The sequence below is a fragment of the Neovison vison genome, chromosome 6 (genome assembly GCF_020171115.1).
Source record: "Neovison vison isolate M4711 chromosome 6, ASM_NN_V1, whole genome shotgun sequence".
Classification (NCBI taxonomy): Eukaryota; Metazoa; Chordata; class Mammalia; order Carnivora; family Mustelidae; genus Neogale; species Neogale vison.
Genome location: NC_058096.1, coordinates 140,862,156 through 140,875,287, shown reverse-complemented (window position 1 = coordinate 140,875,287; position 13,132 = coordinate 140,862,156). Strand labels below are relative to the sequence as shown.

Below are 13,132 nucleotides of genomic sequence, written 5' to 3'. Positions count from 1 at the left end.
ATTCCCTACAACTCCACTTTCAAGTTCATTACGGTGACTGAAGCCTATTCCGCGTTACAGAAAATCCTAACAAAATCAAGGAAAAACTTTTTTTCTTAAAAGAGCTGCATGAAGAGCCCCTTCACGGAAGAGCCAACCTCTTAACAAATTTTAGGCGTACAATCCATTTCTGTTGACTACTGGCGCGATGTTGGCCGGTGGGGGCTCTGGAGCTGACTTGTCATACTTACCCAGAGCTATGCCTGTTGATTAATGATTCCGTTCCTCCATCCTCCAGGTCCCTGGTAACTACCATTCCAGTCTCGGATTGTATGAATTTGGCTATTTTAGATCCCTCACGTAAGTGGAATCATGTAGTACTTATCTTTTCATGTCTGGCTCACTTCACTCTGAAGATTGTCCTCAAAGCCCCATGAAAAAAATTCTTAAGGAGAACTTTCTTTTTATGCAACATTTCCAAGTTTTCTCTCTAAAGAGGAAGGATGTTGAATCCTTGGTCTCTATAGTTTATTACAGATCTCACAAAAATTTAGAAATTTTAAGTCTGAAATAGGACACTAATAAAGATAGCTAGAAAGCTGAATTATTACTTTCATCAACACTAAAAGGATGGTAAAAATCACTTTCATTTAAAACGATGCTGAATTAGATCACTGATACTGATGGGCGGGGAAAGGTTACACTGACCTGCCAGTGCAGATGTGCTCTTAACAGCACTGGGTATTGTAAAGAGTACTGTTGTTCACCGTTAACATAAACTCAACAAGTTACATAATCCTTATTTTCTCCTACCAGCTTTTAATTACATGAGAACATTCTAGCTCAATTTTAATATTTGAGTGAACAGCAAATGTACTCAAGTTCATTTACATAAATTTTACATAAAATATTTAAATGTTTTGTTTTCTGAAGTAATAATATAAAAGATATGTTCAGCTACTTATAACCAGATTTCTTTGAGGGGAATCTGATCTAGCTTTTGAAATAGGCTTCCTCAGTTTAAGCTCATCAAATCTGTCTTTTAATCTATACCAAAGTACGAAATCGTCATAAGGAACAGGAATCAGAAACAAGCTACCTCTCACTTGGAGAACCGCACGTGAACAACTTTAGATTATTATTATTGAAGATATCTGGGCTTTATCTGTATATTGATCACTCATCTGTACACCACACATGGTAATTTTCCTGACCTGGATTGCAGAAAAAAACATGGGACAAAGACTCCTAAGCCTAGTTCTACCACTAATTTGCTGTGCCACAGGGTTTCCGTGGTTTCCTTTGGATCAGGAGCAAAATAAAAGCACTCAACATGTGGTCTCCGGGCTCTCTCTCACTCTCAGCCTCCTACACTGCATAATCCCTGAGGAAACATGCAGTGTATACGCATACTGTTCCAAGATGAGCAGGAACAACCATGGGCCTTAGGTGAATCTCCCAGAATATGTGCTTCCACATTTTCGAGCACAGTTTCACTCTGTGAATTCGACTTTCAACAGCCTCCTCCTTATCACCTCTACCTATTCAAATATGACTCATTCGTAAAGGTCTAGCTCAAAGGCCAATATTTCCCTGAAGCTTCCTAATACCTAAACCTGAAACTGACCATTCTTGTCTATAACATCCAAATGGTTCGTTTACACATTTTATTTTTCATTTTTTTAAAAAGATCATTTATTTATTTATTTATTTATTTGACAGAGAGAGAGAGAGAGAGAGAGAGAGATATCACAAGTAGGCAGAGAAGCAGGCAGAGAGAGAGGGAAGCAGGCTCCCCGCTGAGCAGAGAGCCTGATGCAGGGCTCGATCCCAGGACACTGAGATCATGACCTGAGCTGAAGGCAGAAGCTTGAACCCACTGAGCCACCTAGGCATCCCTCGTTTACACATTTTAAAATATCTCTTATGTATCATCTTACTATCTACGGATACACTTTATCTCCTTTATTAAACTGTAAACACCTCAAGGGGAGAAAAGGCTTATTTGTCTGACCAACATATGGCCATTCCACTCTCCATAGGAGTCCAGTCCTTGTTTTCAATACCCCCCACCCCAATCTGCCTAGCCTAAGAAGGTGTCTGTACTTCTCTTCTTCCTCTACTCCTGCATGGCTTTGACACCTACATGACTTTGACCAAGGGTTAAACCTCACCACTTCTAGGACCCAAGGAGGGACCACACATAGTGCAAAACCACAGTTTGGACAATTTAGAAGATCCATTTGTTGATGGTAATCACAAGGGCCATTAAGACAATCTAGGGGCTGTGGATAGGGTAACCATACAACTAATTATCTAAATAGGGTCACTTCTTTTTTTTTTTTTTTTAAGATTTATTTATTTATTTATTTGAGAAAGAGAGAGAGAGAGAGAAAGCAAGCACAAACAGGGGGAGGAGCAAAGGAAGAGGGAGAAGCAGACTCCCCACTGAGCAGGGAGCCCAGTGCAGGGCTCAGTTACAAGACTCCAGGATCATGACCTGAGCTGAAAGCAGATGCTTAACCGAATAAGCCACCTAGGCGCCCTTGATAGAGACACTTCTAAGAGTTAAAGGGGGAACTATTAATAATTACTCTGGGGCAAGAGGTGTGTCAACAGGAAGACCAGGATATGTGGCCACCCTAGACAGGGGTATTCTTTCCTAGCCTCCAGAATGGTTTACAGGTTGTTCTTATTTGTGTGATCAATTCCTTCTCTTCATTCTCCTTTTTCCCAAAGAAATGGCACATTTTTTATATGTTGGCTTATTAACAAGAGTTTAGACCCTGAGAAGTAATCACAGTCGTGACAGCATAAATACATAACCACACACTCTTAGGAGACGGCATGCAGGGCCCTGGCCTCCCCAGAGGGTGAGCTTCAGCAGTGCAGATGGACAACGACACAGGAGTCCTGGAGGGGGTTTCTCACACTACTCTTACTTCTCACTTGCAGCCTTCGTAATATAAATGGGAAGTCAACAAAATGAAATAAGATCTTATTTCCAAGGTTAATTTTGGGTAAAGCTCAACATAACATTACAAAAATAAAGAGCTATATTTAAGGTTCCGGACTTTCCAGCACATCAGCATACTTCCCATCCACACTCTTTTAGCTAGCTTTAATAAATTAATTGTCACAAGGTAAGAAACCATGAAATTATTTTAAAAAAGAAATACAAAATACAAGTATTACAAGAGTTATTGCTGTAGCAATATTATTTTAAAATTAAAATTATAATAATTTAAAAATTTTATGGCTTACTTTTTCAGATGGAGTTAAAACAGAACAAATCAATAGAGCTAGGGGTGTAATGCAGCACAGCTATGTCCATTAAACATTATGTAAGAGTAAATTTCACAGTTTAAAAGATTTGAACACGCTAAATCATTCTGTCTGAGCACTTCTGCAGCAATACAGCTATCCAGTTATGTGCAAATAAGAGTTTCGTGGTTAAGAGTTATCATTCAGGAGTCCAGGAGAAGAAGGGGCAGGGAGCTAGGAGCTCTGAGGGATTCCTGTGCCGGATCCTGTGGTGGGCACTGGGAGGTACCGTCATCCAGAAGCCTCTTTGCCATGAACCCTGAGAAGCTCCGTGGTCAGCACTCAGCTGCTGATCTAGGTCCTGGGTCCTCACCCTTGTCCAGTCGCCCCTGTTATCACCCACGTGGGGTGCCATCACCCCACTCTCAGAAAGTTTCTGGTAAAAAGGTTACCATGGGGCACCTGGGTGGCTCAGTGGGTTAAGCCACTGCCTTCGGCTCAGGTCATGATCTCAGGGTCCTGGGATCAAGTCCCACATCGGGCTCTCTGCTCATCAGAGAAACTGCTTCCCTCTCTCTCTCTCTCTGCTACTTGTGATCTCTGTCATATAAATAAATGAAATCTTTAAAAAAAAAAAAAAAAAAAAGGTTACCATGAAGAAACGTCACTGTGGGATTGCTACAGAGATCCGTGAAGCCCAAGGGTCTAAGCCGTACTAGATTTTGGTGAATAAAAGAGGTCTACAAGATGTCTAATGATTTCATATGTCGCTTAAGCTTAAGAAGCATTTACATGCATCAGCTACCTCTTCTGGCTTCTTCTCATAAAACATGAGGAGGTGGGAACTAACGAGGTGGCCTCAGCCACAGCGTGAAAGAGCTCTCCAAATTTAACCATTTTTACCTGTTTTCCTACCCTTCCACTTTTTGCTGCAAAGGAGCACAGCGTAAGTGTCCCGTGCTTTGCTCCCGAGCTGCCTCCCTTACCTTCCAGTGGACTGGATGGCCCCCTGAGGACAGGGGTGACCCAAGTTCATTCTTACAGCCCCCGCAGCACCCAGCACAGCTCTCTCCCCAGTGTTGAGACAAACTTGCCCCTGGCCTTCCCTCTTTCTTCAGGTTGACCGCCACTCTCTGCAGTATGCCTGCAGAGCCCACTGTTTGGTTATTAGATCGCTCACACTACTATGAATTCTAAGCTAGAAATAGTAGGGGACTAATACGTATCTGCTAAAATGTGTGGCTACTGTGCAGGACTCTAGGAAAAAGGTAGGCAATGAATGGATATGCTGTTTAAAATACTGCATTCTACTGACTCGTACTTCCAGATCTTCTTTGCCTGAACACTTGAGCGAATAAGATCAGGAAGTGAAGAAGACCAAGAACAAAGGTATTTAGAACTTCCGTTTTTGGAAATAGTACCCCTTGGTCCAGTCAGCTTGTGAAAGAGGGCATTCTCTATGTATCGCCCGCTTGGGAACTCAGAGTGTCAGCAAAAGCCCTAAGATATCCCGCAGTAAAGACATATGATTAGTTTTATTCAAACCAGTATTTCCCCAAATTGCTTTACCAAGGAGCCCTTTCTCCCATGTGACATTTACTAATCCCCTAAGAAGCCAATGTTCCTCTGAACACACTGTGGGAAATGCTGGCCTAATCTGTTTTCGTCTTTCCTTTGAATTGTATAAGCCCCTCTGAATTAAAGCTTTCAGATCCAGTTCTAGAACGGTCGAAAATATTTCTGTTAAGTCTTCTGATGCCACTCCCATTTTGTCTTTAACCACAGCATCTACATCACTCGAGGCCTAGTGTTTTGTGGTCGTAGCCCATGCATTTTGTGTAGAAGAGGTGGTAGAGACGGCCTCCCAGTGCTAAGCACCCTGAGGAGCACAGGCTGCCAGCCTGGCCCATCTGGGAGAGGAGTGTCCCACACCCTTAACCGTGTGGAGAGCAACGAGGCTGGAGAGCAACCGTCAGCACTCCCGAGTGCTGACGGCCTCCACGACATCCTGGGGTCGAAGCAGTGCTCTTCACCCACTAATTCTCCCTCAGAGCTACGATAAGTCAAAAAGTACAATAAGACCAGGATAGGATTAATGAAAATGCGATGTATGTAAGCACAAAAATGTAATATTCTCGGTATCCTGAGGACACCTCATTAATGTTAAGTTGATTACGAACTACAGGTATCTCAGAGCAGTTGCTGTAAGGAAGGAAAGCATCACACATTATAATCACGAGATGGAAGCAATTGCCCCTAATAGTGCTTAAAATTTATTTTAGAAGATAATTAAATTTCTCAGTTGTACCATCCTGAACAATGAAAACAAAATAAAAATGAGCAAATCAAGGGCTGGATGCAGAGAAAGATAAAAAAAATTCTTCGCCATGTATGTGTAGGAAATAGCACATGCTTTAGAAATCAGTTCGGATACGTTCTTGAAAAGCAAACCACTATTTAATCCGACGGAGGCAAGTATTTCTGAATCCTGCTCTCTAAAACAACACCGATAAAATACTGAGCTCTTTCATATACAGCAAGGTCAGAGGAATCATTTTTCCAACGTAGATAAATGAAGCACGAAATGGGAAAGCTCACCCTAGCAAGAGTGCCTGAGTATGTCTGGTGTTTTGTCTTAAGATCTCTCTCTCACCCAGGCTCCGTAAAAATACAAAAGAGAATAACTCACCATGTCATAAGTTGTTACAATCTTCTTTAGAACCTCAGGCACAATTCCCTGCAACTCCATCGTGGGGTACTGCTCGCTCAGATTCAGGACCACCAGCGGCGTGTTGTCGGGTCCCAGGAAGCGGGGAGACACCGCCAACATGCACTGCATGAGATTGGCCACAGACGAGAGGCCGCACAGCTCCTTGAATGACACCACAGCATTCTGTTCAGTGGAAAGAGAGGAGGCGCTTACTTATTAACTGGAGCTTTTAATTTCTCGTGGATATTCTACTTGATAGACTTGATTATACTTGAACTGCCTGGTACAACCATTATTAGCAATGTCATGACAGAATTAACCAATGATTATCCCATACCAGGGAAAAGTGGCTATTTTCCAAAGTAAATACAGTTACAGACATTTTCAATCCAATTTATCAAAAGTACAGAAGATGTGAGTAAGTAAATTCATCTGAAGGATAAAGCCTCTTTTCAGATCAAAGTTCACGGTGGTGCTAAGGCTGATATGCAATCATGAGCAAACAAAAAGAATGACTTCTGTGTTCAAAAAAGGTAGAGGAAAAAAAATCAAATCAGGTTTAAAGTAAGCATCAAATATTCCAGCCATCCAAAAAGGAAAGGAATATTTGCAAGGAAGAAACTTGAGTGTTTTTCACTCATTTACACTGGTTCCAAATAGAAAGGAATTTTTTGTTTGTTTTTTGTTTTTTGTTTAAACAACAAGTTTTTTGTCTCAGTTATGGAGGCTAGAAGTCCAAGATCAAGGTTTGATATGGTTTGTTCCTCTGAGGGCATGAGAGACGGACTGCTCTATCTCTCTTAGCTTTGGAAGTCATGTGAAGACAGAGATCTACCAGCCAAGGGATGCCGAGGATTGCCAGCAAACTACAGAAAATCTAAAGGAATTTTAAGGACAAAGCAGTTTACTCGAGAGGTCTGCCCAGTAGGATACCCTCCCTATTAGCATGTCCACTGATTGCAACATTTCTCCCCCACCATCCCCTTCTCTCTTTTCTCACCCACCACCAGAGCTATGCCATTAAAATCTCTGGTAAAGAAAACCCCTTGACACTGTCAAATGTCATGGTTGGCATTCCTAGAGCACTTACCAAGTGCTAAGCCAGTAGGACTACCTAGTACCATTCCCTCACTTAATACTCCCAACAGGCTGTGCTGTGGGTGAGAAGCAGAGTCTCGGCTTTGACCTCTCCCTGTTGTTTCCCTAAGGTCACTCAGCTGGTGAGGGAAGGAGTCAAAATTTTACCTGGAATCTGTTGATGCTGAGGTTTATGCTTTTAATTACTGTCCTATAACAACCAGTAAATTCTAACCAAAATGGGAGTTATTCCAGGTGCACTTGGGTCCTGATCTGGGCTGAGCATGGTGGCCAGAGGAGAAGAATCCTGTCCTGTATCTTCTGTTCTCAGATACCCCAGTCTAAGAAATGAGCAGCACTTTGGTTTTCTCAAACATTTTCTTTAATATCTCTTGAAACGTGGACTTTTAAGGACATTTCACTCAAAATCTCTTGGATAGTGACTGCTTGTGACACCAAACCTTGCCTGGGGGGGGTCTCCCAATCACTCCATCACACCTCCCTGTTTTATCTTCTTCGTAGCTCTTGCTAGTGTCTGCAACTGTCCTATTTGCTCATTCACCTGCTCACGGTCCATTTCCCTCCCCACCGCTTGCTGGCAGCTGAAGGCACTGCTTGTTCATGGCTGTGTCCTCGGGGCCCAGACTCTGTGCGACAGGTGCCCATTAACCCTGCCACCGACCGCTCTGCCAGGTGTGGCACAGACACACGACTCTGGACACAGGGTGCTAGAGCTCCAGAGGATCCCTGCGGGAGTGCTGGGGCACGGCACAGCCTTAGGGCAGGTGACAACAGTGTGCCTTGCTCTGAGCTAAGGGTTTCCCAAGCTATTCTTGCTCTCAGAAACAGGGAAGAGCCCTTTAGGTCTCTGTTAAAGCTTTGACTTGGAGAGGAAGAGAATAAAATTCCTCTATTGTGGCAAGGTCTTTTTATGAATGATGTATCTATAAGATCTGTGCAGGGTTGAAATCTGCTGAATATTCTGAGTCAGATTTTACTTGCTGGTGGCATTCTTCTTGTAGTAGTTGTTTATAGTTATATAACCAGCTAATATATTTAATATATGTGTTCTAATAAACACACACAGAGCAGTTACCACAGAGTGGCAGGCACTCTCACACACTGGGGTAGGAAACGGCCAGAAGCTGTGTGAGGCAGGCCCTGGCACACTGCTGGACATGTGGACGATCCTTAATTAATTCCTGACTGCTTTTAGCCATTACACAGTTTAGAGGTAATTATTATCTTAGACATCTAATAAATACAGACGCCACACGTCTTTTACTCAAACACTTCAACAACTGTCCTCCAAAAACAAGAGGCAGCTCAAAACACACACACATCAGATCACTTAAGTGCTTGCTATTTTCCTAGCAATACAGCTCCAGAAGAAAGGGTTGGAACATGGGCCTTTTAGTTTGGTAGGTCATCAAAGTGTGTTCCAGCTAAAGGATATTCTGGAAAACCAGAGATTCCCCTGTACACTCTTAGAAAACAATGGAGATCTGTGAAGCAGACAATGACTAGGCTGTGGTTATGTGAGGCAGCAACAAAACTGGTTTATTCTAATGCATTATCAGTATTTTCGATACCAACTGCAGTTCTAGAAATGCAAATGATAAAAAAAGATGAGACTACTGGTAAATGTTCTAATAACAAATTGGAATTTGCAAATTACTGAAAATGAAACATACTGTTGTAAACCCCAAAGCCCTCAAAGTATTCGTGGACGGTGCAGAGTGAGCACTGTGAAGAAAAGCCATTAAGGAAATACTTAAACCCAAGATCATACCTGCATGTTCTCTCTCAGATCTGTGGCATCCCGGATAGGGGGCTGGGCATTCTTGAACACCTCGTCCACAGTTTTAATCCACAGTGTTCTTAAAGACGCATATTCCCTGGATTTCTTCCCTTTTCTCACAGAAAGGCCCCTTTTATGAGGTTTCCCTCCTCCTCTTCGGTTAGTAATAGCCACGTGGACAAACAAAGAGGCATGCGCAAGGACCTCTCCAGTCAAGGACTGCAGGGGGACGTGGCGGTAGCCTGTCTGTAAACATTCAAAGGGAATTGTGTACTGGCCAATGAACTCATCCCCAATGTAGTCATCATCCAGTACTACAAAGCGCACCATGGCCAGTTCAGGTAGGTTGATCTGAAATTCGAAGCTTTCATCAAAAATGGGAGCATCTCCATTCTGGTGCACGGTTTTTGTCCTTTGTTCTGCACAGTCGGCAGGGATTCCGTGAATCTCCACATAGACGTAAGGATCCACCACATCCCCTTTGGCACCTGATCCTTTGGGTTTGGGAAAGTTCTGCCCGCTGATGATCTTAATGTGAAGAAGCTGCGGTGAGACTCCTGGCACGGAGTCCTTCGTGTTGGCACTGAAGAAAGAAACCTCTTCCCTCATGATGGCCGGCCGGAGGACGTAGCCGCAGTTTCCGTTCTGCCGAAACCAGCCAATATTCAGGTCCATCATCAGGCCTGGGGTCTGAAAGTTCATGGCTACGATCTGACAGCCACACTTCCAAAAATCTTGAGGGTTCATATTACTGGAGTCAATTCTCATTGGGCTGGGGAAAACCCTGGCAAGAAAACGTTTGTTGTAATTCACAAAGTCCCCAGGGTTTTCATTGGCATATTTGCTGGCAAGCACTTCGTTAAACGAACAGACCTCCCAGTACTTCTGAACCTGAAATGATACCTGAAATTCTTTGAACTGAACGGACTTACAGATGCTCACCAGCTCAGATAGTTCTTTACAGAGCTGAAATCGCTTCACAGGCACATTGTTGGGCTGCTCCACATTCTCTTTGCCCATCCTCTGAGACATTTCTGCCCCTTCATCTTCATCGGTAACATCCCCTTCAACACCAGGGCAGTTTGAGGACAGCTTCTTTGCTTTAATTAGTATCCTCCCTTTCAGGACATCTGGGGATGGTAGGTAAGATTCCTCCACATTGGGCGATGTTGTATAGAGTTTGTCCCCTAAAATCTTCTTCATGTGCTGAACCATTACCTTCTGCTGTTTAATAGAACAGTGATTTTCTAAACACAAAATAAGAGGGTACTCTGAAGCAAAGAATGCATACTTGTTAATAATATCAATGACGCTGCGGAAGACTATCTGAGAGGTCATGGTGTGGCCCGTGTAAATTACAGGTTCATTATCTGGCCCATCCCACACATCCAGTTCAACACTCCGGCAACCCATTTTAAGAGCTCGGATGTATCCCGTGATGTCAGAGGGACCTCGGAACTGATCCTCTATTAAGTATGTATTATGAGATGAGTTTATAAAGTAATGAGACAAAGGTTGCTTCATATCTTGACAGACCTTCTTATGTTCTGGATCAAATATATAACAATCAGGGGACATAAGGTACTTAGTGAACCCATCTATGGAAAGCCAGCCCTTTTCCTGACCTTCTTTAGATGGCTCATATTTGCTAATAATTTCAAGGCTTATTTCCTCATTTATATGTGCCACACCCTGCTCTGCCTCAAGAAACATCATAAGGTCCTTGGTATCAAGAAATTCTTTATTGCTTGAAAACTGAACTAAAAGGAAATAAATTTCGGGTCTGGTACAAAGCTCATGGAAAACCTCCACAAATTCTTCCTTTGTGACTTCAGTACCAGCTTTGTCCTTGGATTTGTGCAATTCTTTGAACTTAAGCTCAATTTTGCTAGTTTTTAAACCAGGATTGAGGTCTCTGATACACTGCACAGCATTACACAGAGTTATATGTCCAAGGTTATCTACATCAATTTCACTAAACATTTGTGAAACCCAGGAAGTCCTCATGTTGTCTTGGCTACTTTCTAACATATCAAGTGTATGTTTTCCATAAGAAATTAGGTACCGCAGTCCCGTAACCCAGATGTTCGCAACATCTGCAGTATTGGCAACCAAATCAAGTGACTCATAGTTCTCTCCATATATGACTGAAAATGCACAATCTTCAGATATCTGGTCAGAAATGCCATTGCTGCGGAATATGTCTGTATTTTTTCCTGTTCTCACTTCCTTGATGGATTTGATATCAATCTTGGCTTTCTCGGAATCCTTCTTAGATGGTTCCCACCTCAGGCTCTGCATGTCAGCATCCAGTAAAAAGTACCTATGGTAAATCCTGGAGTTGGAGCGAACCTTTTTGAGTTCGGAACCCTCGACCATTGAATTGATGCAATCGCTTGCACTGCTGATCTTCTTCTCTGTCGGCATGCTACTAAACGACACAGTCTTCTTCCGTTCTCTTTTCTGTTTTGTACCATCCTGGGAGAGGAAAAAAAAAAAAGTGTAAAAGAATAACATAAACATGGGTTTCTGTGTTCAAGACTAGGAATAAAAATTTAATTTCTTCAAAAAAATCCTATTGAATGATCTATGATAAATGACAATCACTTCTAGAGCTTAGAAGCAGCCTAGAGTTTGCAGTCTAATATAAACAGGTAAAAAATCATTATTGAAAATTGCAAGCCCATGGGTGTCAAGAAACACAATTTCAGTAATACAAAATAAAATCCTGTACAGAGAATGGACTGCTTAATTTGCAGGGCTCAGGGAAAAATGAAAATGCAGGACTCCTTATTCAAAACTTGTTAAGCATTTTAGGGGCCCTTGGGGGCTCAGTCAGTTAAGCATCTGACTCTTGATTTCAGCTCAGGTCATGATCTCAATCAAGGGTCATGAGGGCAAGCCCCCATTAGGCTCTGCACTGAATGTGCGGAGCCTGCTTAAGATTCTCTCTCCTCTCCCTCTGCCCCTCCCCCGTCTCTCTCTCTCTCAAAAAAAAAAAAAAAATTGTTAAGAATTTTAAGGTGACAGAAGAGTACTGATTCAAGTACAGGGCCTTACTGAGTGTGGGGCCTGTATTCATACACCCACGAGGCGGACTCTGCATCTGAATGTATCTCCCACACTAGTGTTCCTCAAAGGCCTGTCCACTTGCCTCAGAACCACCTGGCTTACCTGATTAAAATGCAGATTCCTAGCTTCATAGGATCAGATCTCTAGGGGGTAGTGCTCAGGAATTTGCACTGTAAGCAATACTCTAGGTGAAGGGAAGGCTCACTGAAGTTTGAAAACCACTTCCTGACCACTTGGACTCACTAAGATATCTGGGCTATTTCTGGAAACACCAAAAATCCCGAAACAGCTAAATACTGACCACTAAACTGTGTGTTAAATGAGTAGACACTGAAATTCCAGCCAAAATTCCTGGCTCTTAAGTGTCTCCGATTAGTCACGGTTCTCCAGATCGCACATGTACGGTTCTGTGGCTGCAGTTGTGCTGAGTCTGGGAGGGAGGACAGCTGAGGGTGCTTCTGTCACCCTAGAGCTGGATTTATTAAAGCCTGCTGCCACGCACAGGGCTAGTGCTCAGAACAATGTCACTTAAGTATGTGCAGCATCACCAGGTTGTGAACGCCATCAAGGGAAACACTTGAAGCAGCATCTGTTTCTGAAGAAGTCTGCATCTTCAAGGGCACAGCCCTCAACTTCCCTGCTCAGTGTCACAGGTGCCCACCATAAGAAGCTGATGCCATAGTTATGTGTGTATTGAAGTTCCTTCCCTGTACAGACACCTTTATTACCTTTTTATAAAATGCTCAAATGACCTCAAAGCATCTTTCACAATTTTCACCTAAAACATGATAATTGCCTTTCAGGAAGTATGTGATATTTTTGATCAATTTCCAGTAAGTCATTCTATTCACACACAGGGAGTAGACATGGAGGTTGAGATTATATAACTTTTGTGGCAATGGAGAGAAGAGCATGAAGAATATTAGACAAAGGCGATTCTAACTTTTCTGCTTTGGAGAGAATCTATTTTGAGTAAAATCTCTACATTTCAGAGAGTGATTACACCAGGCTCTGCATCCGAAATTTGAAACCACTCTTACTTTTTGACTACCTATACTTCCAAAAGCAATTTGCAGGAGGTAATTAAACCTAAACTTTAAATCATATGGTTATCATTTCCCTTAAAGTTTCAAAATGAACCACAGAGGCTTTTTAAATGCCAAGATACAACATAAAAGCCACAAGGTAGAGTATTTCTTTGCAAGTGAATCCTCAGAACAATAAAGTGC

The 13,132-nt window shown here is 42.5% G+C and overlaps 1 protein-coding gene across 1 annotated transcript in view; it reads right to left on the bottom strand.

The window, feature by feature from the left end:
* The window catches only part of PLCL2 (phospholipase C like 2), a 190,596-nt gene that overhangs the window by 63,922 nt on the left and 113,542 nt on the right, over nucleotides 1–13,132 (bottom strand). Inside the window, exons 2-3 of the mRNA XM_044252517.1 lie at nucleotides 8,823–11,309; nucleotides 5,933–6,136 (exon numbers count right to left, since the gene is read on the bottom strand). Of these exons, the coding sequence (XP_044108452.1) occupies nucleotides 5,933–6,136; nucleotides 8,823–11,309 (2,691 nt within the window). The remainder of the gene's footprint in view (nucleotides 1–5,932; nucleotides 6,137–8,822; nucleotides 11,310–13,132) is intronic.